Genomic DNA, 26670 nt, shown 5'->3' on the forward strand with positions numbered 1-26670 from the left:
GGCAACATGTTGGTGCTGGGACCTTCCGTTCAGTTATCCAAAGCCTTAACCACTAAGCTACACCTGCTCCATTGCATTGTTTTTTTGTGGCATGGATGGTTCCATCTACATGCCATCCGGCACATCAGGTAACAGATACATCTGCAGTTTCTGAGGCAATTTAAAGCGTTTCCAGCTTGAAGCTCTATTGTATCTGAACATTTTTGCTCTAAAGGACCGTGCTCAAGGGTTCAACAGTGGCGGCGTCAGCGCTCAAACCGTGGACCTCCTGGTCCACAGTCCAACACCTTAACCACAGAGCCATGGATGCCCAGTTTTCTGGTGTATAGATGATGATTAATGTTGTTCACTTATCCTGTCAGTTTTCAGTTGTCATCAGAGCAGTGCCAAAACATTAGCGAACTAAGCGGCTGCTTAGGATCCCGTGGCCACCAAGGGATGACAGCGATTTTTTTTCCGGTGATATATTATGTGAATAAGCAATGGTAATTACACAAAAACACAATATTAAATAAAAAAACAACAACAAGAATGCTATTAAACAAACAAAAAAGACCCTGCAATATTATGTTAGCGGGCAGCAGGATGCAAGCACAGTCAGACTGTCACTGTGATTATTGGAGCTGATTGAAGAGGCAGCAGAATTGCAGCAAAACATCATAAATATCACAAAAAAGGACATATCTTCAGGTGCAGAGAAAAGGAAAAAAAGCGACAAGATAAAGGTATGTTAAGCAAATTTATGTAAACTAAGCTATGTTGCGAGTCAGTGTTAGCTGGCTAGTTAATTAACAGCCTGCTATAGGTAGCCTACCTTCTTGTTTTAGGAAAATTAATGGTTGAATAAACATCCTTAAATAGACTTGACAAGTTACAGATTAAGAATTACATTGTTTTAGGTGTACAGATGACTCAACATGCTAGTGAAGGGTCGTTCTTTAACGTGACTCAGAAGAACCAGTAGTCTCGGAGAGTGATTCGTTTATTTTCTACTGGGCGCGCATGCGCAAATCATCGCAAAACCCCCGTGGGTTATGTACAGGAAACAGAATTGAGCGATCCTTTCCTAATGACTCTTTTACGCCGAGTCGTTCGTTTTTTTTGTCACGTGACTCCCATAGACGCTATGCAGTGCAATACACAGGAAACAGAATTGAACGGTTCCAACGAATCTTCAAGTCCTGAGTCGTTCGTTCTTTTGTCACGTGATCCCCATAGACGCTATGCGGTGCAATAGATTCAAAATAACGAACGACTCAGACTGGGAGATATAAGAGGTGAGCTACTCATGTTTATTATATATCCTTAGCTGCATTGTAACATTTTCGTTACTGGAACTGTAGCCAGAATTTGTGTATGTAGACGTATTGGGGATCTTTTTATTGAAAATGCAACATTTTATTTTATTTATTATCAAAAGAACGAAGTGAACTAAATCACTTAAAAAAGATTTGTTCATTTTAATGACCGAGATTCAAACTAAAGTGATTCAAACTTCCCATCACTAATAATATCGGATCTGGCAACCCGACGTGTGCGAAGCAAACATGCGCATGTCCCTTTAAGAATCTTTTCAGTCCAACTTCATCACATGACTGCTGTCTTGTGACAGAACAGATAACAGGGCAACGCGTTTTTAACGTCAAGAGTTCTTCGGAGTTTTAACCAGTAACCAGTGTCGATCTTTTCTCGATCAGCAAAAAGTCTTACGTCGGGAACATTATGACGTTTTTTAGCGCGTGAATATTTCGTATCCAACATTTTTTTCCTCGAGTGTGTGCTTTCAGCAGCGTGGATCACTCGGGGACAAAGTTGGCGCATGGAGGAGGAGGAGGCGGCGGTGAAGTCGAGTTGCAGTTTCCCTCCTAGTGTTTGCTGTTGTTTTGCTCGCGGTTCTTAAACACTTGACCAAACGGAAACGTCGAAGGATTGAAACGAGTCTCTTTTAGCGAGCGCGTCACTTTATATATCGTGTTGAATTTTTTTCTTCCTTCTTCCGTAAAAGAGCACCACATCATTCCGTCGGATATGGATAATAAACCCCTACTTCCCCCGGCGTACAACACCGTCCCCGGGGCGTATGACTACCAGCAGCCGCAGGCGGGGTACGGAGCGATCCCGCAACCCGCACCCGCACCTGCAGCGTTCCCACAGCCTCCTCCGCCTTACCCCTTCCCCGCGGCACAGGGTGAGAGGAACAACAAGAAGATTACTAATATCTCTTTCTTGCTGAGTTTTATCTGACACAAGACAGATCACGTGATCTGACTTCATCAAACTTCATGTTTTGTGATGACTAAATATCCAATATGTTTGTATTTATTTGTTTATGTACTTATTTTGGCACTATAGTCCTCATATTATTCTTAGTGTAATGTTTATAATGTAAACCAGCATGCTAGTTTGCTGCAAAACCAAAAAAGTCATGGAGATGGCATGTTCTCCCCGTGCTTGGTGGGTTTCCTCAGGGTACTCCAGTTTCCTCCCACAGTTCAAAGACATGTAGATTAGGCTAATTGCTGCTCTTAAATTCTTCATAGTGTGTGATGTTGATTTCCGGAGGTTCTACTACAGTCGTAAAATAGGAAACAGTCTCTAATTGGACGAAGGAGGTTCCTGCATGGATGGATGGATTGAAAACCAATGGTAGAAATGTGCACTCGTTATTTCAAGATATATTATACATATCCAAAGGTCGATCACTCCACCGAAAGCTTCCATATTGCTTTTTATATTTTACCTGTTATTTACATTTAATGACTTTGGTGACATTCAGATCCGATGGAGTCTGGTGGATCCCGGAGGTCAGAAGCGAAGGAAAATGTATTTCAAGCATCCCAGTGGACCCACTTTGTGATGAGTATGGTAGTTTTGTGTTGTGTTCTGAGTGTTTTGTTGACTTTATGTCCTCACTCACTCATCATAATACTACTACTTTACCCTGAAGCCTATCCCATGAGTCTTAAGGCACAAGGCGGGGTGCCAATCCATCACATGGCACACAGATGCACGCTGTGGGCAATTTGGGAATCTGCCCCAAGCCCGAGGAGAACATGCAAACTCCATGCACACAAACTCGAACCAGGAATCGAACCCAGACCCTGGAGGTGCAAGGCGATACTGCCAACCACTAAACCACCCCTTTTGTTGTAGCTATTTTACTATATAGCAAACATTTCTTCCTTCTTCCTTGTAGTTTATTGGCGGCTGGCATCCAATAAGTTGCATTACTGCCAAACTGTAAAATTTCAACCAGCAATAATTGCGTATCGGATAAACTATTTAAGCAATCAATCCAGGAATAAAGCTGCGCAACAGATAATAAAGCTATGTAACAGATAACCAATTAACTGACCTGTAATATTAACGTAGCTAAAGATAGTAAGGTTCATATGGATATAAAAAAAACATTTGTCATTTAATCCGAACTGTCGTGATCTTGTTTAGTTTATTTATTATATTTTCGCCTTCCAGCCAGAGTGTTCATTGAACTGAGGCTGCTTATAAGGCTAATTAACATTAAAGAAATAGCTTCATCCTGTCAGGCAGATTAGTAGCCAGATGTGGCCGTGACAGGAAGTCTGCTCGTTTGAGTGTCTCTTTCAGGTACTAAACGTGTCAGCAACATTAGCAGAAAAGTTGATGTTTGAACATGAAACAGGTCTTAAACTTGATGCCTGATGCTTTTTCACTAACCAATCTTTATTATATCTTTTAGGGGTCTTTTCAAACATTGTTCATGCCAGCTTCTTTTCTGCTGCTGCTCGATGCAGCTTTTACTTTCACTTTCACTTAAGTCTCATCATAACATCATTTTGTAATTTTCAATTATTATGGACACATTATTTATTTTGAGTTGATTCAAAATATGCATTGTGCTCATTGTTTAAGCACGTTTTCAGAATGTAATACATTGTTTCACTTTAGAGTTGTGCATTTTTAATACAAGAAATTAAAGTCCTATGGTTTTATGGTTTTAATTAAAGAGCCGTTGGAAAAAAAGTAACAGCAATGTTTCACAACTTGCAAACTTCAAAACATACCTTGTTTTTGTTAAGCCAGAACATCATGACATAGAAAGTCGATTTCGTAATTATAGTTATGATCTGACTCTTTTCCACAGGTTACCCATCAGCTCCTGCTCACCCTGCTGCCACAGGGACTCCAGCAAGCACTTCAAACACATACACCATCATTCAGCCCTCAGTGGTGGTCGTAGGAGGATGTCCAGCCTGCAGGTGAGTAAATCAAATAGACAGTGTAAATGTAAATATGTGCATGTTTAGTGTTGTTGTTGTTGTTCCTTTTTGTCTGCAACTAGTCAATCAGTGCTTAGGTTAATGTGTTTACTGTGTCTATCTACGCGGTAGTATTTTTAGTGGTCATTAACTCATCCTAAAAGGCATCTTTCCTGCCAGATCATACGCTCATAAAGAAAATTAAATAATAATCATCATCCTACATGTCATTCTGTCCACTTGTCTTGTTACAAGACATCTCCATAGTATGGCTTCTCATGGGCTCACTTTCTCATATGTGGTTCCTTAAATGTGGGACGTGCTACATACTGAGCTCCCTTTGGACTCATCTAATCTAAATCTCCATCTTGAATCATGTTTTCCTGCATGACTGTTGCTTAGAGTTTAAGGAAACAACAAAAAAAACAACAACAAGAAAAAAGAAAGTCCCAGTGGTGCGGGAGCTTTAACGTGACCGCTTAGATTCTTCTCACTTATGGCACTTGTAGTTCCTCAGTTCTTCACTGATATCTTTAGTACCTACCTGCAGTTGGTTCCCGTTTTAAAAAAAAAATGAAAAAAAAGCCAACAACCCACATCTACACATGTTAATCTGATGAGAAAAGGGAACCTGTGTCCGCTGCATCGTGACTGTGGATATGACCATTGTGAATTTCCTGTAAATGAGATCAGCAGTTCTTCAGCCCACACAGACCGTATTAATCTGAATACAACAAATATAAAATTTTGATATTTGCTTATAGAATTGAAACCAAAAATACACAAAAGCAACAAGGAAATTCTAAAATAACATCTACACAGATCACAGTTTTACACGGTCATATACTATATTACTGTCAGAAGTGTCAATTAAAAAAAATCATGAAGTTCCTCAGTGTTCATGTGATGCTGCATGGGTCATGGGAAACGGAGCTCATGACATTTATGATGACGATCAAAAATCTGGCTAAAAGCAAATCCATGTCAATGTGTTGCATTTGAGTTTTGTTCCCTGATTACAGTTTATGATCAGGGCTTGTGTTTGTTAGTTTATTTATTTATTCATTCTTCTACAGTATTAGTCATTTTAATAGTAGGTATAGTTGTTGTAATTAAAAGCCTTTTCCTGGAAATTATTATTATTTTTTTCTGATGTACAGACTGTAACTTTCTCAATAATGTGGGTTTTAACCCAAATAAAAGACGTTCTACCCAGTTTCTCTCCTGCCACACAATGGGTTTGATGTGGTCATACTGTATAATTGGATTTTAAATGAATGTTACAAGACTTCAGTTGTGTTGTATAAAGTGAGGCTTTATCTGAGCGTCTGACATTGTAATAGCCCATTTAATTAGGCTGTTTTATCGTATTCCTTTTTACAAGGATTTTATCTTCCATTTCATTCTATTGAGCTGAGAGTGAAGACACAACAGAGATAAGTCAATTTCTTCTCCATGCAGACGCTTGGAGCTCTTTCGTTGAACATGGACTCGAGGGTGATCTGGTAGTCAGGAAATTGACCCGGTCTGAGTCATATCGCCTCATCTAAGTGCAGCCTTCACTGGAAAGTTCAAGCGTTTCCTTCATGATCTAGTTTAAAATGGTTTCCTTTGCGAATGCTCCACCCACAGGTCACAATGAGTCTGATATCTTTTGTACACTTTTTTTGTTTTTGTCCGCAAGCGTCAGGATCTGTAATGTTGTAATTTAAACCTTTCTGCACTTCTCGTTATACAGTTCTGTGCCAGTGACAAAACAAACTTTCGAAAATTGCAACACAGCGAGATTTTGGCAGCAAGATACGAGACCTTCGGACCTTTGATTGTGCAGAATAACAGAACACAGTTATGAGAGTCAAAACTCATTTTAGCCCTATTCACACAGGATTAGTGTTCTCTGGGGACCTCGTGTGATTTGTAATAATTGTGGAGGTTATGTGTGATATTAATCCTGTGCGAATCAATGACTTATTTGTAAATAAAAAAAAATCATGTTGCATCGAACACAGATGTCTTGTGATAATATAATATTAGTCTGTGATTTGGCAGGGTGGAATATATATATATATATATATATATATATATATATATATATATATATATATATATATAAAAAAAGGTTTTTGTTTCCTGTGTTCCTTTTTATTTATCTTCCATTAAAAAAATAAAATAAATAAAATGGAAGCTGCGTTTTAAATATTATTTTGGGTTCTGGGTCATATCGCTATACACCATACAACAATACAATGTGCAGAAATATTAGATTAAATCTCATTTTAATCTGGTGAAATGTAAATGACACCGATCACAAAACTATATTTGTTTTTTTTTTTTAATCAACTTCTGTCTCTGCCTTACACACAGACTGCATGAGCATACGCGCATGCACACACACACACACCCCTCCTTCTCTTTTCATCGCAACACACTCTCCTAAATAGATCCGCACTCCAGGATATACGGGAGATGAGTCAAATTCACAGCAAATTCAAGTAAAATCGCAGGCTTCGTTTATCCCGTGCGAAAAGTGGCACACGAAACTCGGATGTGAGGGGGTATTTTCTTTCTTTCTTTTTTTTTTTTTTTTTTGATTTTTCCAATTATCTCCCCTAATTCAGTCATAGGCAATTCCTCCCTGTCACTAGGGGAGGGGGTATTTTCTAACTCGCACGAGGTCCCTAGGTAATAGTAATCCCACTCACTAAATGTTCACAGAAACTGTGCAGCGATACTATAAAATGTGCGTCCGAATCTCATCACTGTATTGTGCTTCTGTAACTTTTTGTAAAACTTTGTAGGTTTCTAGCAGAATCTAGAGGTCTGGAACTAAGAACTAGTAGTATCTATAAGAGGTCAAATTAACTCAAGGGGAAACTGATCCATTCAGGGGAAACGCTCATTTACACACTATCGACAATTTAGGAACGCCACTTGGCATGTCTTTGGACTATGGGAGGAAACCGCAGTACCTGGAGGAAACCCACCAAGCACAGGGAAGAACATGCAAACTTCATGCACACAGAGACGGGAATCGAACCCGGACCCTAGTGGTGCAAAGAGACAGTGCTTGCATACATTGCAAACCATGGTCAGGCCTCTCTCTATTAAGGGTCAGAGGTCCGGAACTATTAGTTTTGTTTTTTTTTTACTATTTTTTTTTATTAAACTTATAAGTTTTAAGCCTTTTACATTCATGTTTAAGGCAGTTTGAGGCAAAATATATTTAAATCTGGTGGAAAAATTTGACTGCATAAATGAAAGCAATTCTACCTTTTAGACTAAGCAGTTTACATTTAAGTGTCAGAAAGATTCGAAACATGCAGCATGGATGCGCATGAGCAAAACCACAGTGTGGTTCTCTGATGTGAAATCTGTTAGCTATTCGCTATGTCGATAATTTTTGAACGGGCCCCTGTTGGCCGACCCTTGAACTCTCCCAAAGGACTGGAGTCCCAAAACAAAACACCCCCTAAAAATACTGTACATGTGATTACTATATGTTTGTATTTTCGGTTGGATTCCTGAAGCATGCTAATCAGAAAGGACAATAGCTGTTAAGTTTATTTACCTTTAAGTTGATTTATGATTGAGTCTGTGTGGATTGAGTTTTAAAAATAATGTCGAATTCTAAGAACATGCATGTTAAATATAGTTCGGCCTAAATATAGTCCTGGAGTTCATAAAGGTGAAACATGATTAAACACCATGTGATTTCAGAAGTCCAAAAATGTCCCACAATTTGTATTCTGAGATGTGTGATGTGTTGACAGTATAGAAGTTATTGTCAGAAGCAGTATCTGTTTTTATTAAAGGCCTTCTCTCATTCTGTTTCTCCCTTCGGAAAAAATACAGAAGTGCACCAAACGCACTCGCTTAACAACTGCATTCTTTATATATTTTCAGAATCAAAATCTTTTACATAATTTTACAACCAAAAGGATTCAGAAACTGCTCAAGAAAAATAAAAATAATGAGAAGTAGGTTTAAAAGGTAAAGGATGGGCGTGCCAGAACAAGTGGAAAATATTTTAAGAATAGGAGATAAAACCATCTGAAGACATCTGATCTGATAGTGTTCTGTTTATAGTTATTCCATTAATAATATCTTGCCTTGTTCCTAGTAACAGACAAAAAGGGACCATTGTAAAAATGTAATAAACTAAATGTCTTTATACAACAGTTAGTTCTGGTCAAGTAATTTTGACGAGAGGCATTCTATGAGTGCTGATATAGCGTACAACAGAACTGAGATGTTTAACTATATGTATCACTCCGCTACACGGCTGTTCTAATAATCATTAACCCCTGAACAAGGGCACTGTGTGGAACAAGGGGTTCTACACCCTACATAGCACACTACCTGTCCATTTCATCCTCCTTGGGGTTCAACCCCGGAACAGTTAATTAGCTAGGGTTAGCCTGAAGTGGAAAAGATTTACAGGACTGTCCTCCACCTCCATGATTTCTTCTCATCAACTTTTGGCTACATACTGTAGTACTATCAAGAATTTAAGACTACCTTCACTCCTGTTAATTACACTGTCGTTCACCAGCCAAACGCAGAAGGATGTGTGTTGATGCAGGAAATAACTGAATAAATAATCATAACCTGTTGCTGATTAATGGTGTTCATGGAACTGTTGCACAAAAACACCACCAACCTTGAGTACAATAATACTCCCTGTCATGTGATATTGGTTTCTTGTAGTATAGACTCCATTTCCTAGGCTTAATTTTGTCCCAAGAGTGTGCAAACTTTGGTAGTATTGTACCGTATGACCTAATTATAGTTTTTTTTACATTGCCTAATATTAGTCGACGTTTTCTCTGTCTGACGTTTAGTCTTCCTGTGGTCCAAAAGAACACGATGTAAGCAATAAAACATGACAATTGCATCCTGTTGAAATACATGAAAATCCCTTTTTCACAACAAGTTGCTTGTTTTCTTTAATTTCTTTAAATTGTATCTTCCATTTAAAGCTGTGGAATGTCTGTGAGAATAACGCAAAAAATACTCAAAGCTGGGAAAAATGGAAACGTATCAGTCCTAAAGTCTTTGCTGTGGAGGAAAACGCTAAAAATTTTGAATGCACTGACACTAAAGACTCCTTTACTAAACATTTCCTTACAGAAAGCTTCACCATGTTACTGAATGTTAAAACATTGAAAGTTGTTACTATGGAAGCAGTAACTTATTAGAATGAGCACATTATTAAAATTCTATTATTGTGTTGCTGTTGATGAAGAATACATTAACCCTTTCTGACCAGTGAGAATAAAGAAGTTAACAGTGATGTGATTTTAAAACATTAACTACAGCTGATTAGAATAGAAATGATAACATCAGGACAAGAACACTGACATGCATTCATACAGTATATGGCACATTTAACCCCCTAACATTCTATTACATGATACATGCAGAGTAAATTGCACTGTATTAGAGGTTAATAAGAGTACTGTGCTCCTGTTTTTCAGGGTGGGGGTGCTAGAGGAGGACTTCACCTGTTTGGGGATCATGTGCGCCATTTTCTTCTTCCCCCTGGGCATTATCTTCTGTCTGGCCCTGCGGCAGAGGAGGTGTCCCAACTGCGGAGCCACTTTTGGCTAGACGGACCAAACCACAGCCACGACTTGCGGCCCATCGACCATGGCTCGGCTTCCTTTCTTTTTTCTTTTTTTTTTAAATCCATGTTTTACATATCTAGGTTGTTTAAAATGCAACTCACGAGTAATAGCCCAATTTATAATAGCAAGTTGCCATACGGTTTTTTTAAATGTTTTTTTTTTTTCTTGAAAATACTTGCAAATGAAAAAGCAGCATAAATTTTGGATTTTGCATACGCTTTGAATGACTGTTGGTTTGTGTTCTTTTCTGCATTTGTTTCTGTCAATCAAATATAAACCAGACGCCATGTCATATTGACTCACTGGTGCCTTTAAAATGGCTGCGGTTTACAACTGCAGAAGAATTGAAACCATATGGAGACTTTGTGAACATGTTAAGAGATGATGATCACTATTTAAAATTTTCATATCTCAGTCACAGATAAAATAATCACACTTTGTTGATTTCTTTTAATTCATACCAAATTCTTGTTCTGAATGAGTTCTCGCTGTTTGGATTTGTATAGGATGAGGATCTATGCTGCCTGGCACCATGCTTGTTTTTGGCTTGTTAAGTCTCATTTTACAAAACAAAATACTGTTCTTCACCCAATTTTTAATCACCATTATGATTAAATCATTCTTAGGCTTCTAGAAGACCAAACCACTTCCTCTTCATTCTTCACAGCAGGCCTGTTTTTAGTGTCTAACTTTACCTTTATGCCAAGCACCTTCATTCCCTCTTGCACAACACACACTGTGCTGCTAGTAAAAGAGGTTTTATAATCTCATTCATTTTTTTTTTTTACCGTTTTTGGAAGAGTCTCAGCTGACCCTTATTTCAGAAGCCTGATTCTGAATGTAGCACTGCACCAATGATTAGAGTAACAATGATTTTGTTTTTCTTTAAAGTTTCATTAACTCTGAAAGAATCTGTATTATTTCAGTTTTAATATTGATTAGGAAATCTGCATGTATAACACTTTAAATAAGCTGTTTTTATTATCCACATCTAATGGATACATACAGAATGATAGTGAGCTCTGAGACAATACTGTTTTCATTTCCTCTACAAATGAAAGACAATCACAATAGAATGACACAAACGGAATCCCTTTGTGTTCAATATTTTTCTTCTTCCATTGATTACAAATGTACTTGCTGCCATTATTATGTCATGTAATTCAATGTCGGGGGTTTTTGCTTTAGCCCACTGCATGTATAATTAGTTCTGACTTTTTATATGAACAATACTGTAAATAAAACTTCTAGATATGCCGCCATTGCTGTTTTTCTTTGATGCAGAAATTAATTTCTTTTGCCCATGTTGTTCTATAAAATTCTTCATTTGGTTATGTAGCACTTTTCTTTTAATGTTAAAATATAAGTTATTCCAAAGAAAAGAGGATTAAACAGTAAAGCACAACAATACAACATAATAATGAAAAAAATAATTGGGAGGGGGAAAAAATGTGGGATGCCAGTCTCAGCTGATTAATGTTCCCAGGACAGATTAAACTGGTCCAGAAGTTCAGATGGATATGCAAATAGTTTGACCACTTAGGGCTTTAACACTCAGAAGCCAACATGCAACAGACTGTAACATTGTAGAGCAATATGCAATTACGAGCTGTTGCATCACCTAGTGGTTTGCTTTTGTCTTAAGTTTCCATATTTTACCATTTCTTTAACAAGTTAATTCCCCAAAGTGTGCCTGCTCATACTTTAGCTTAAATATCCCTCAGATAAGGTTTGAGCAGTTTTTTTTATACTTTTTATACTTATTTCCCTCTTTCTCCAAATGGAGGAATTCCTCTATTTCATTGTCAATTTAAATGTAGTTAAACAGCAAAATGCACTAATTTATAATGCTAACCAACCATGCCCGCCTATGTTGGTCACCACTACCTCTCACCTTTTACTGTACTGTACATGGCCGGTACTGTATATGCTTCCACCAAGTCTCATAAAGCCAGCCATCACAACCATTCAAACAGATGCTTATTCCACATTGTAGGGCAGCTGAGAAAATCTGTCTGCTTTCCTGAACAAGGTTCGGCTCTAATATACAAGATTGGCTATTGTTGCTGTAAATGACAGGCTAAGGAATAATCCCAGACAAGAAGAACAAGGTCAATTTTGGTTTCTTGGATTCCTGGTCATAGACGGCTGTGGGATTAACCGGAGTCGAACCTGCATCGACAATTCACGGCTTATTGCCCATTTCATTCAGAACTATAGTAATTTAGGCACAAAGTCACCTCCTCAACTGTTAACCTAGTTTAAAAAGCTGAGAGATTCTGTTTGTAGTAATTAATGAATAAATCTAAATGAGTATTACAAAGTTTAACCACAACGATACTCCCCCTGCATCCTTTGGAATTGGAATTGGAATTGTGAAGGTGATAGAAACTGAAGGTGATGAAGCAGGACTGTCCGTCTGATTTAGCCTTTTTTTGATGAGCCAACTTTTTTTCGCCTCTTCACAGAACCATTGCTTTAGCCTGGAAAGAGATCCTTAAAAGTCAAAGGTTTAATGTGTGGATTGCATAAAAATAATATACCGTCTCTTAAATCCTACCTACACTGAGAGTATATATATTTATGCAGCTGTGTTATAATAAAAAAAAACTTCAAAATTATAAAAGAAATAAACATTTTTATTTCATATAGCAATAATTTACAGGGCATTGGAAAAGAGAAAACTGATAATAAAATGCATAAATGGATACCTTCAAGCCTCACAATAAATTGAAGAACAATTAGTTGTTCATGTAATTATAAATGCTGTTTTCTCTATGTTACTATCAAAGAGAAGTGAGGATGCTTGCGAATTGAATATACGGATGCTTAAAATTAATTTCTAGTGACAACATTAATAAAAAATAAAAAGAAAAAAACGTTCTTAAATAGTATCTGGGAATGTGTCTGTAAAAGCATAAAGTTTTAAATCTATACATACTATTAAGTATTTAAAATTAAAGCAAGTGTTTAATCCTACTGTACCATGATGGTTGAAATTTTAAATAACCTGGTACAATTTAAGTAATCCTGCATAATTACATCAACACTATATAACCTGAAAAAATTCAGTGCCTTGTTCCCATTTTTACATTCATAAACTGTCCCACAATGATGTAAAAAAAAAAGAATTGCAACAATTATTTGACCAACCTAGGATTCGGTCCGTCTCAGCACAGGGATGGCGTGTTATTCTTGCAACTTAAAAGCAGTCATCAACGCCAGGTAGGGACTCGAGACAAAATATATTATAAGCATGTTTACTCTAATATAAATCTATTTAGCACTGCTCTTGCTCATCATCCAGGACAAACCCTGTAAGGCAGCGCAAACGTCTGAATGATTTAAAAAAGTGTATGTATATTGGCTTTATCATGTACATAGATAAATGTTTAGTTTGCCTGTGTGCAATGAGGCCACCATGGTATCTAGTCCAAATCCAACATGGCCTGAAGCCCATGTATAATGTAGTACTTTGAGGAAGGAAAGTCCGAGTTCACACAGCATTGGTGGTGGTGGTGGTGGTGGAAAGTTGATGCTGATGATTAGAAGGGTAGAGGGCGGTGATGATCAGATCTTAGGTGCCGATCTGTCATTGGTGACTGTGGGCCTCAGCTTTACAGTGGCAAAAGGGTTCCCACCCCTAAAGAAAGTGATGAACACGGTTATACATTTGTTTTGCATGTTTAAACAGAAAATCTTTGTAAAAACAGTTCTCTTATGCCAGAGTGATTTGGCAACAGTTATATATTTTCAATTAATTAGAAAGAACACTGTACATTTGTCCATTTATATTTAAAATCAATGTTGCAGAACATCCACGAAACAAGTTTCTCTTATCACTTACATTAAAACAATTATTAGGACTGATGTTGGCAAAAAAAAAGTCATAAAAAGTCTGTTACAAAGCAGTGACACCGGAGACTCTGGTCATAAATGTTACATAAACACCTCCGTACAGCAATCTTAACCATATCAACCACTATATTATAACCAGAAACAAAAATTTCAAATAGTGTCCAAATAGTAAACTTAACATCCTATAAAATAAATGTATTTGCCTTTGTTTTGACCTAAGCATCTGCTAATCTGTTTTGTGATGCAGGCTGTTGACACCACAAAGGTGATTATATGTTTAAGAACAGAACATAGATTTTTATGAAACGTCCCCTGAGACAAGCCATTTCCAGTTTTCATGTACATTATAGCAGAAACAAAGAATCGTCCCCTTAACAGTACATTTATAATATATTAACACTGACCCCTTGTCAACTGTCAAGTGCCTACAATGGGAAAGTAAGCATCAGAAGTGAACCAATGAAAAAAGGTGGTCTGGTCTGAAAAATATATATATTTTAATTTAACATCTTATGGACGGCCACGTGCGTGTGTGTCGCATATCATGGACAAGAGACGGCACCAAAATGATGCACGTTGTGGGGGGGAAGGCAAGCAAGCAGAGGCAGTGTAATGCTGTGGGCAAAGTTCTGCTGCAAAACCATGGCATTCATGTGGATGGTACTTCGACACACACCACTTACCTAAACAACCTAAAGGCAGTGGAATTTACAGGAGGATAAATCACCCTACCACACTGCAAATATTGATCAGGAATGGTTTAAGGAAAGAGAGTTCAAGGTGTGTGTTGACCTCCAAATTTCCAGATCTCAATCTGATTAATCATCTGATCCTTTAAGGCCCTACCTAGCAACCTACATGACTTAAAGGAACTTCTGTTACTACAACTTGGTGCCTGACATCACAGCACACCTTCAGAGGTCTTATGGAGCCAATGCCTCTCACAAGCAAAACCTACACAATACTAGGGAGCTGGTTTTAAATGTTACGGCTTATCAGTGTAGGTTTCCTTAAAAAATATTATTGTAATTTTTTGATCACATTTAAAAAAGTAATTTCATTAGTTTTATATTATATGAAGCATCTGACAAGTCTGAATGTCTTACTGTAGAAACAATCATGTATTAGAACTAGTGTTTCAACAGAAACTTCTTTATTTTACAAACAAAACTATCAGAGTTGTGCTGTCAAAGAAAACGAATCTTCTAATGCAAGCATTTCACACTATCATGTAGAACAGTTTTTAATAAAGAGTAAGCTTAGTGGCTAGCTAAAATATTTTAATTGTTAACAGACACTTTATTTGTTAAACACTACAACCATGCAAATTCTCCAGAGGAAAGTGTGTGTATCGGACTGTGATCAGGCTGGCAGTGGCATGTCCTCTGCAATATATAAACTTCAACAACAGTGGGGAAAATGAAAGTAAGAATGATTAAATGTTTTTGGAATGTTTTTGTTTTCACAAAAGCCATGAGTCAGGCAGGTACCAGGAGTGTTTTGTGTATTTTTGTGTATGCTTTATTCCTGTTTTGTCACTAATACATTATAGACTGGTCAAACTCTTAACTGGCCAATTTTTTTTTACTGGAAATGTCAACATTGCTCTTTTGCAAACTTTTAATTTTATCTCTCTCTCTCTATATATATATATATTATATACACACATATATACAGTGCTCGGAAAAAGTTTTTTCACTTTCCTGATTTTGACATTTTTGGCATTTTTGTCACACTTAAATGATTCAGATCAAACACATTTTAATATTAGACAGATAACCCAAGTAAATGCAAAATGCAGTTTTTACATGATTTCATTTAATATTTCAGACTTTTTTTTTGTAAACATGTATAAACCTTTTTTTATACATAAAAAAACGAACAAAAACAGGTTTATGTTGTCACTGAGTATTAAAGATAGTGATCAAGTGACGGATAATTCACATTAATTTCATACTCACCCTAGAAAAGGCGGCTTTGAGATTCCATTTGCCTGAGAAACCTATTAAAAACAATACACACATCAACTCGTATGTCGTATCAAGTTAAATTCTCAAAAACATATTTTTGACATTAAAATGTGTCCGACTTTGATCTAGACAGTCATTGCCTTGTCGTGTTTGATTAGGATCAGTTGTGCATTTTGATGTAATGTAAGGGTATCTATGATAACAGAACACCAAAGAAAAAGAAAAAAGAGGGAGAGGCCTTTTTTCAGCTTGTCAGACTAGTCTGGTGGCGGAAACGTAAACCGAACTGCAGTGTGAAATCCTGCCCTCCTGCATGTAAATTCTGTTACAAAACAGTCATTTATAATTATTTACATCTACTATAGCTAAACTGAAATGTGGTTGACTTTATCCATAACAAAATGTTACAGCATTATGCCATGACTATGTGTAAATCAGGGACAATTATAGCTGTTAAAATACAATATTTTATGATAATATAAAACAAAAATAAAGTTGTTGTCTTTTAGGTATAAAATAACGGCGACTTATGTTTGAATCATTATGTAAAGTCAGTAGCTTGAAGCACAATGATGTGCGGCGCACTAGCACAATGTCAACACAAGATGGCAGACTAGAGTAAATGAAGGTCCCCACTAGATAGCAGGCTTCAGAAGTAAAAACTGTGAGAAAGACATAATAAAGCATGTGATATTCTAAACAGATGAGGGTGTGAAGCTGATCAGAATTTTACAAAACTGCGGACAAGAGTATATTAATTATGAATTAATTAAGAGCATATTAAACACGAATTGCTGCCACAATTCAGGATAATCACCCTTTTGTTTACACAGGTGATTAAAGCGGGTTGGATGCAGCAATTGTGGGCTTTTGTGTTTGGTCTCCCTGACGTGCTTGTGGTGTGCCGTCACTATGCTGACCTCAGTTTTCCAAGACTAGTCAGAACCCAGCCCTGTCTGAGTAACTACATGTCATGAGGCTGGTGAGTCAATGCTGGGCAGGTGTTGGATACACAGCGCTTCACACCTCCATGGCTGACTTTTTATTTGACATGCTTAATCACACAATGTGAATAGCTATGTGACTGAAGGAGTGTTTTAGTCCAGTATGGGAGATGGTTTCAGGTTGAGCTCAGTGTGGAATTCTATCAGCGGGGCTGACCCATGACCCAGATGTGTGGAGGCTCCGGGGCTCACCAAGGATTGGGAGGGCAATGAATATTTCACTGGCTTCAGAGAGGTGTATCCTGTTTCATTGTGTCGACATTCAATCCTCCCGCTGGCATACACCACAAAATCAGGGCCACCTTTATCTTCATAGGGTGTTTCATGCCAGTGCTAGTTAGCTGCCTCACCCATTTCATCATGCACTTTACATGGGGACAGAACGCGATGATTAATAAGATCACATAAACATGAAGCAGCTAGCAGCTGGCAGCTCCGGTGTTCATTTTGTTAAAGAGCTCATATTTCATGCTATTCTAACCAGCTAACCTGCTGAAAGGCAGAACTGCTAACAAAGATGTTTTTTATTCTACAACATAACAGGCTTTTGTCAGTGCAAATAAAATTATTTACATATAGCCACATTTTTTCAAATGCTTTGCGTAAATGCAAAACATTTCATTCCTAGCTAGACTTCCTAGAGAGAGCTAAGCATCCTTCGAACATTTTTTGAGTGACATTTGTAGGCTAATGCCATTATAATTCCAGAAATGGTTTGCATAATACACTTTAAAGCAAACAGCATGGCTCAGCATTGCTCAGTGTATGTAAACACTGCAAAGCTTTCAAGGTGACTCTTGACTCTTTTTTTTTTTCCCCCAAGCATTGTTGGTAAATTAATGCCACTCCTCTGGTCTAGCAGTAAGGACTTAGCATTGTTTTAAAGGGAATCATCTTTAGGGTATAGCTGATCCTTTGATCTACTCAGACTATAATGATATCTATTCACATGAATACATTCTGTACATCTGTACCACTCACAATGCAGACACAAGTCACAGACTCATCTAAATGTGGTCTAATGGTTTAGACAGCTGTTTATCTTAATTATGTTTTTTGGGGTTTATTTATTTATTTTTTATTCCTTACTCAGCAGTTCTGTGCTGGCATGAGTGGAACCTGACCCTCTAGACCTCCGGCTGCGAGAGGTTACAGTATCACCCGGGAATCGAACTCGCGATTCCGGATAATTGGACGAGCACTTTACCACTGCGCCACTCGGAGGCCAACGATTGTGGTTGTTTATGCTAACATAGCTGTGCTGTAGGCTTGAACCAGTCTGGCTTTTCTCTTTAGACTTCCCTTATCATTTATGGTATTTGGGAGACACCCTTATCAAGGGCGAGTAACATTTATCTCACTTTAAATTGAGCAGTTAAAAGCTAAGGGACTCGCTCGAGGTCCCAGCTTGGCATGGCTAGGGTTTGAACTCACAACCTTCCAACTAGTGATCCAACATCTAAATCTTACAAAAATGTAAAGCTTACAACCAGGCATTTCCATCTACAGACCTGTCACTGAGTATAACCAAAGCCCCTGTGATCACATTTTTTTTTCCTTCTCATTTTGATGCCTGATGTGAAAATTAACGGAAACTCTTGACCTAAATTTGCACCATATTCTGCCTTGTGTTGCTGCCACTCGAATGGTTGATGGGATAATAAGCAGGTGTACACCTGTTTGGTCTGTTCATTTTACACAGGAAAGATGAGTAAGGAGCTGCTTACGGTGTTGGTGTTTTCAGACGAAGACACGCGTGTCTGAATCAGGGACTTGGTTGAGTTCCTCCTGACAGGAGTGTCACTGTAGTCAGGAGGAGGCAGCAACACATCATCGTCGGGGTCCTGCTGCATGAGGTTGGCCACACTCTTACTGCGTGCTGGAGGATTTCCAATGACACTTTAACAGAAGGAAACCTGTTAGAACATGCAAATGCTATCCAAAGCTTCAATGTTCCTTAGCTCTTTTCTGTTTTTATGTCTTTTATAGCTGACAGACTGACCATTTACAGAAAGCCATACTCATCGTACAGTACTTTACAGAGAAACACTTCTAGTGCCTTTACATTGTGAATCTCTCTGTGCACACATACAACCTGACTACTTAAGCTTTTCCATCCAATCGTTCAGGTTAAGGTCTAGCACACTGAGTAAGCCAGGTTTTTAGACTCTCGAGTACTTCAAGAGAATCAAATTGAGGATCACAGCAGACACAACATATTGTTTTTAGTCTGAGGTCCTCTGATCTTTAACCTAGGTTATTTGGTAATGTACTTCCTCCTCATGTGTTCTTTATGTGACTTTTCAGAAGCCGTGGCACTGCATTATTTTTTAACAATGAGTGGCTAAAGGTCTTTAAATGTAATGCTCCTAAAATAAAAGCTAAAGCTAGCTTGGGTTTCATTGTCTTTAAAGGAGAGCTGATCAGTATCAGCAGCAGTTAAGAGGATTACAGAGAAGTGTGTATGAGGGGGAGTCTGATTACCTGTTATTTACCACAGGCTCTACATATGGACGACAGTAGGAGGATGGAAACCAGCCCCGTCTGTGAAAAGCAAGCAGAAATCAATATAAAATAAATGATGAACAAAGAAATAATAATAAAATGTCAATCATTATGCAACAAAGGAGAAGGCAATAAATGTTTATATCTCTAGCTCTGCACAATACATTGGAAAAAAAATTATACCATGAAAGCATATAAAATACAAAAAAAGAAAAAAAAAACCTTTTTAAATGATTGCTCATCCACAAATAAAATGGCTGGTAAATACTAAAAGACAGATTCTGACAACAGTACAGGTTGTGTGTTTAGAGCTTGTAACAATGAGCAGAGGGTTTAATTCTGCCCCTTTGGTGTTGTTGCTTTGAGGGAGCGACATTGTGGAGGTCTATGTTATTATGGAATGCATACAAAATAAAGAAAGTATCACTACATAGGTAAAGATTCTTCCAAAAAACCCAGTTGGCAAAATATGCATTTCTTCCAGAAGATCCTACAGTGCAAGGTCAACTACGTATCAATGATCAATAAATACATGAATATATTTCCAAACGGAACAATGGTTCACCAGTGTTTTCTTACCATACCCAAAAACAATACATGGAGGCAATGGAAAGAAAGCTGGATCTTCTGAGGTCAGATTTGCGAAGCCATCCTGTCTAAAATAAACAATAAGTCACAAAGCACGGACACATTAAGCTGCTTTCAAGCTGATTTATGCCTATATTATCAGTCTTATACCCCTATCTCACCTACACTGTTTCGCGTAGTAGTACAGTTTATCATGATTCACCGCGTGTTTTTGGTGCTGTGAGTATGTTTTCATGTTTCCGCGCAAAAAATTAAACAGGTTTAATTTTTTTTGCTGGTCCTCGCGGAAGCTTGTATTATAGAAGAATGTATTATAAGTGCTATATTCACAAAAAGTGTCCTCAAAAACACATCCTTATCCTCATGTGTTTCGCTAGTTCACCCTTTGAGGCTTTATCAGATGCAGATTTGTAGGCAGCGCTACATGCAAATCAGCTTGTCTACATGTGTTTGGTGATTTACATGCATCGTCGTACACACACAAATTTGATGAAAATAAGCAGCACTGAAATGTTTGTAACTTAGGAAAAAATATTTTTTTTGCTTTGGTTTTAGCAAATATTTACACACAGCTTTATTAACCCAAGGTAACTGTGAAACGATCAGGCATAAACTATAAGCGAAACAGACTCTCCTAAATCATCTACACTGATGGTGTGTCAAAAAATTTAATTGTTTAAACCAAGCAATAAGAACAACCTAGTATCCATCAGACAAAGAACAATGTGTAAAGTACAAGGCTTCTGATCAGGACTTTCCTGTGTATTTACAGGTATAGTGTAAGAGTATCAAGATGTTTCACTGTATTACATTTAATAAGAAAAGACAACTTTTTAGAAAGAGAGAGGGGAGAAGAGCTGCACCTCTTAAGTTATAATGGTATCTCAAGTCTGCCATCATTACTCTGGCAGCTTCATGCCAATTCACACCTCTAGACTTCAATGACTGACTTCTAACCGTAATGAACTTTTTTCACATCAAATGTGTGAAGACCCACTTGAAGTGATGGAAGGCTTTCGGATGAGTGGCAAGATAGCAAGTCCAGTCATGACTTCAGCTTACACCAGACAATTCAATAACCTGGAGGACTACAAACTCATATACAGTAGATACAGACACGGGTACCTTCTATTTTAAAATGCTTTTTTTTCTTGAGCTGTGCGATTTAATCAATTATGCATGTATGACTTTCTTTAAAACAATATGTTGGTTCATCTACAGTGTTTTAATCCATCCTCTGTCTTACAGTATGTGAGGGGGTGGTGAGGGGAGTGGGGGCGTTTTTGCAGTACAGTTACTAAAGAACAGTCACTACAACGTGGTCACAATGTTATAGTTAACGGTACACGCGCACACAGATGTTGACTATACAAGTGACGCACGCACACCAAGACATGCACTAAGCATGGAAGATGATTACCCACAATCCCACAGCACAATGGAGAGAAGAACCATTGGCTCAGTTGTGATCATGTGACGCTCGGCAGGCAATGCGTATACATACTACAGTACTCGTATATCAAGACCTCGTTCATTTAAGTGAAAATTTATAAAAAAAATTTTGCTTCTCTTGCAAAATGATCGCCAAGCTACTCGTAATCCAAGATCAAAGTAAAGACATTCAACTTTGATTCAAAAGATATTAAAAAATTTCTGCATTACTTGTTAAATGGAATGATAGCCACTAATGTAATAGTACTTGTAATTGTACACTGAATGGCTAAAAAAAAAAAAAAAAAAAAAATCACACACTAATATTCAGTTTGAGCACCTTTTGCCTTGATTATGGTGTGCAATGTGGTAACCAGCTGTCAGCTGTAAACTTTTTTTTTTTAATTATCATTCAACATGCTGTTTCTGTAAAGTTGATGATTGAATAATGCGTTGGGCAGTTCTTAACCCATTTTCACTAGTTTTCTTTGCTTGATAGAGGCAAATAATCTGACCATTTTGAAATGCTGACTTTTTTTTTTTGGCCGAGCAGCATAAATATTATTTTTAATACTTGGAGACAAATCCTTAGCACTCATTGACTGCCAAAAGTCTGGAGCCCATGAACATTACCAAATGCTGAGTTTCCTCCTGTTGCCAGACCTTTACTGCAGCCACGCTCAGTTGGTGCCTTTACTGTGAGGCATGGTCCTTGGTTTTGCAGTATTTGATTGTATCTAAACAGACAGTATAGCTCTAGACACTTTAAAATTCAGCCTGTTACTTCTATCACCAGCCACATCATCAGTAACTATCAGTAGTCCAGATCCATTGGCAGCCATACATGTTCATACAATAACGCTGCCTCTACTATCGTTCACAGATCTTGTGGCATGCCTTGGATCATGAGCCCTTTCTTACATTCTTCAGATTCTTCTTTTTCAATCATAGTAGTACAAGTTGCAAGTAGGTCTTGGTTTCATCTGTCAGGGAATCTTGTTCATTCAGAACTGGACAGGGTCTATTATTTTATTTTTAAGAGGTTTTCTGGCTTCTGTTGTGTTACCAATTGCTTGCATCTTACAGTTAACCCTCTGTATTTATAATCATAAAGGCATCTCTTGATTTTAGCCTTGGACAGTAATATGTCTACTTATTTGAGAATGATTTTGACTAGGGTAGATGTTCTGGATGGGTTTTAGTTCACTAAAGAAATAATCTTTTAGTTATTCACTTTAAATATCCCCTGTGGCTTTCAAGGGCTTTTGGTGTCACTGAGCTGAGCAGTGATTTCTTTGTTTTTAAGACTATCAAAAACCTGATTTGGACAAAAATCAGTACGGGAACTGATTTAAATGAATCTCATTAAAAACAGAATTACACCATCTGGAATAATTCATTCTAAGGCTGCTATAGTGAAAGGCTTCATAAATATTTGGGTAGTGATGGAAACTGGCAATTTTCTCCCACATAGCTGTTATTCTTCTGCAGCTGTGCCCTGACTGGTTCTGTTCACCTCAATACAACACTCTTCAGGAGCTGTCGTGTGTATAAAAGCTGTTCAGCTGACATGAACGAAATCAACGTTCTTTCTGCCACAGATGATTGCAGAAAATCATGGGCAGTTGTGTATACTGATGTTCTCCACTGAGCCCTCTACAATAGGCCTAGTGATTATGTTGGATTAGTGAAAAAGCCCTGAGCAGGTGCAATGCCACATGGATGAGTTAGTGGCATGATAGTCAATATCCAAGCAATTTGGCCCTTGTAAATCTGCACAAAGTCAGACATACCACCAATTTATGGACTGGCATTTATAGTACTGCTGTCCAAGAAATTACTCTACTTCTCTTTTACCTAATTAAAATCTGTATTTTATAAAAATGTGGCATTCAGTCTCAGGGTATTATAAACTTAAACCTGTTTGCATCTTCCAGAAAGTTAAGACTTGTCAAAAGAAGTAAATTTTAACAAGAAATAACCAAACCATAAAAAATATGGTCAAAAGTTTGTGGACTACAGTAACCATCACAGCAACAGGGTTATCTGCAACATTATTGAGAAAGTAAGACCAATTATTTTGTTTTTGCTATAGACAGAACACATTTTCATGCTCAATTGGGTTAACATCTTGTGTTAAAATAAACATCTTCTGTTAAAATGATGTCTTTTGTTGTGTTGCCAGTGTGTTTTGAGCAATTGGCCTGCTGCATGGAGTTTCTCCCAATTAGATTGAATGCATATCTCTGTTAATTTGCAGGCAATGTTTCTGGACACTTTAGAATATATGCTTCGGCCACCATCATGAGTTACATCATCGTTTAGTAAAGCCCATTTCAGAAGCAGCCATGCAAGTCCAACCCATGACACTGTATCTGCCACGCTTGAATGATGAGCTCACATGCTTTGGATCATGAACAGGTCCTTTATTTTTCTATACTTGTCAATCTCGTGGATCTCCTGTAGAAGTTTTGTCCTAGTTTGCATTTTTTTGCCGACTGATCGGTTTTATATCGGTACCACTGATACTACTTTTTCGCTCAGAACATTCCTTATTGTTTTTCTTATAATATATAATAATAATAATATAATATATATAATAATTTTCGATCTTTTCTAATCTTTAAAGTGTGTTGCTTTTATTACCCCTTTAACAACAAATACATTATTTACATGGAAAAAACCCAAAGCTTAAAAATAATAGTAGACATCAAGAGCTATTCATTGTTTAAATAGTCAATCTAGCAAGCATACCTAGGCCACAGATTTTTTTTTTTTTATGAATAAAATTACAATTTCCCTTCGCTGAAACTGCAGGGACTGCAGCACAACAATATACCTGGAAACAAACGGAGCTCCAGATTGAAGTGGAAGTTCTTGAGTGGCCTGCGAAGAACCCTGACCTCAACCCTTCCAAACACCTTTGGGATGAATTGCAATGCTGACTGCACCTCAGGCCTCCTTACCTAACACCAATGCCTGACCTCATTAATGGTCTTGTGTGTGAATTAGTAATTCCTCACACCCATGCTCCAAGTCTAGTGGAAAGCATTTCCAGAAAAGTGCAGGTTATTACATTGAAGTTCGCATAAAGAACTAAAATCATCTGCATTAAAGAGTAGTGCTAAATATTTTCACAAATGTTCTTAACCTTGTTAGACAATTTCAGGAACGAACATACTCTTATTGTGTGCTATTATTCTTTTCAGGAATGTATTCACAGCTAATAATTGTAGGAGTGTTAAAAGCCAAATGTCAATCTCATATTCATGTTACACAGGCTTATTGTGTGCAAATCTTTCAACATAGTTACAAGAGTATTTGAAATAAATTCTGTAGCAATGCAGCAATTATTCCCCTTTCTCCCTTTGCCTGTAATCACGTCTGATTACATTAATATAACAAGGAAAGTTTGGCTTAGTAACCTGTGAACAATAAAAACAGTCCTTTCTTACACAGCTGGGGATCTCATTCTCTCATTCTTTTTTTACTTGGTTAAATGTGTTTTTTTCTAAGCATGAGCATATTTTGAAGAATGCTACACCCTGAATTTAACCACTCTGTCATTGCTCTATCTGTTTTTACTGTATATGTTCAACTTCATAGACTTGTTTACTGAATAGTTAATTTTTTTAACCTGAGTCAGCATTGTGTGTTAATCCACTAAACTTGCAGAACCCGGAGCTTACCTTGATGTGCTCAATGTTCATGATGTGGTGATAACAGCCATCCTATTTTTTTTATTTATTTTTTTTTAGACTTTTCCTTGGCTATGTACATAAGGCATGTGGGATCCCCTAGCTAAGCAAGGGTTGGCCCAGTGGATGCTGGACATGATAAACTTGATCTGTGCACAGAGTCTCTTCAGCTGGTGTAAGCATGACGATCACCTCTGAGCACTTTTAAGGGCAGCCCTAATGTGAGTCAAGACCCCTTTTAAAGTTAGTAAACTTTATCTAAGTGTTAATGGAAGCCCCTGGCATGAAAGACAAGTGAAATAAAATGCGAATTTTATTTCACGACAAGTGAAACTTTTTGTTACACACTGTGGTTATAAGGGGTTCACACAACTAAAATTATATACAGTATGTAACTAGCCCTAAATGTACTACTTGGGCCTATTCCATACCAAAAGTATACTGCAATTTATTTTCCATATATTCATACTTGCTTCTAATCATAATAAGTGTCAACACTTGTATAGAATGTAATCCAACACTTATCAGTACCACAGGTAGTTCAGTATGTTGCCGAAAGTGAATTTGTATGGTGCCTTACTGTTTGGTCTTCTCCAATTCTCCATAAAGCCAGCCGTCTCTCTCATCAGGGATGAGGAGTGTGATGAAGTCACCCTCATCAAAGCTCAGCAGGGTGTTGTTATTTCCAGATTTGTGGGGGAAGATAGTCCTAACACGTGGCCTCTGGCTCATATTGTTCAGCCCTGTAGCCATTGAAATAGACCTGACCATTTGACTCCCATCATGACTAGTATCTGCTGATTAAGAGGAGACAAGTTATACTGTGATGATCCTGAAGTATTTATTTTATTTTTTACAAGTCTTATATAGTATAAACATATAGTCTTCAAGTTTAAAAGTTATAGCTCTGAAATTATGTTCAGCTTTTAAATTAATTACATCAAATTGAAGTGCTTTGATTATTTTTTATGTAGAATAAAAATCACTGAAGTAGAATTAGTTAAACTTACTAGTTACAGTGTCTTGCTTTGCTGTGTCTTGGTTGAACATGCTCACTAGTGGACTTATTTGAGCTTTAAGTGGGGGTGCAGGAGGTGGAACCAGTGCATCAGAATTGTTCTGAGAAATTATAAAGTTGTTGTTAAGAAGCATGTCGACCTTGAAAGAACAAGATTAATCCTTTTTCACTTGAACATACAGTATGTTGACTTCATCCTATTTCATATTACCTATTAGTATGCTGGTTATTATGCTGATGGTATGACATGGTAACACACTGCTTGGGCAAAAAAAAAATTTCTTTGCACCAAGCAAAGAAAACAACTAAGGAGATTTAAAATTATTAGAACTGGATTAAGAGCCCTTGAACACTTCAACTTTGTGAAAGAAATATGTTCAGAAAAAAATGACCGGGGTCACCTAAATACTTGTTGAAGCTGGTAAAAAAAAAAAATCAACAATAAAAACCATAGCTATGGAAAAATTGTTAAAGGAAAAGCATTTTCATACACACACAATGTGATGAGAACTGGGACTAAAAGCAGTGTGTCATAAGAAAAACACTTGTTTCATCAGAAAAAAGGCTTGAACTTGCTAGGGAGCATAAAGAGGTCATGTAGTCTGATAAGTGAAGTATAGTTAAGTAAGCAATGCACCCATCATGCATAGTGCCCACTGTAACAGTGGTATGATCTAGGGTTGCTTAAGTTGGTCAGGTCTAGACTTAACAATGTTATTTGACAATAAAAGTC

At 37.4% G+C, this 26670-nt stretch overlaps 2 protein-coding genes across 3 annotated transcripts in view; one reads left to right on the plus strand and one right to left on the minus strand.

The window, feature by feature from the left end:
- Positions 1-1612: 1612 nt before the first annotated feature.
- On the plus strand, positions 1613-11127 carry bri3 (brain protein I3). Its single transcript, XM_053515143.1, has 3 exons — positions 1613-2188; positions 4124-4238; positions 9716-11127. Exons 1-3 carry the CDS (start codon positions 2029-2031, stop codon positions 9846-9848), a joined length of 408 nt encoding a protein of 135 aa, XP_053371118.1. The 5' UTR covers positions 1613-2028; the 3' UTR covers positions 9849-11127.
- Positions 11128-12494: 1367 nt separating this feature from the next.
- baiap2l1b (BAR/IMD domain containing adaptor protein 2 like 1b) overlaps positions 12495-26670 on the minus strand; it is a 45340-nt gene continuing 31164 nt past the window's right edge. The window contains exons 9-14 of one of the 2 annotated variants that reach the window (XM_053514019.1): positions 25930-26038; positions 25500-25713; positions 19182-19241; positions 18425-18596; positions 15685-15725; positions 12495-13508 (exon numbers count right to left, since the gene is read on the minus strand). In XM_053514019.1, coding sequence (XP_053369994.1) covers positions 13436-13508; positions 15685-15725; positions 18425-18596; positions 19182-19241; positions 25500-25713; positions 25930-26038 — 669 coding nt within the window. In that variant the 3' untranslated portion in view covers positions 12495-13435. Of the gene's footprint in view, positions 13509-15684; positions 15726-18424; positions 18597-19181; positions 19242-25499; positions 25717-25929; positions 26039-26670 lie in introns of both variants that reach the window. The other variant, XM_053514018.1, reaches the window with a different exon arrangement.

This window comes from Clarias gariepinus, chromosome 16 (assembly GCF_024256425.1).
Source record: "Clarias gariepinus isolate MV-2021 ecotype Netherlands chromosome 16, CGAR_prim_01v2, whole genome shotgun sequence".
NCBI lineage: Eukaryota > Metazoa > Chordata > Actinopteri > Siluriformes > Clariidae > Clarias > Clarias gariepinus.

Coding starts and splice junctions, on each gene's coding strand:
- bri3 (XM_053515143.1), top strand. CDS start 2,029: ATGGATAATAAACCCCTACTTCCCCCGGCGTACAACACCGTCCCCGGG. Junction 2,189..4,123: donor CCCCTTCCCCGCGGCACAGG/GTGAGAGGAACA, acceptor TCTTTTCCACAG/GTTACCCATCAGCTCCTGCT. Junction 4,239..9,715: donor GGAGGATGTCCAGCCTGCAG/GTGAGTAAATCA, acceptor CCTGTTTTTCAG/GGTGGGGGTGCTAGAGGAGG.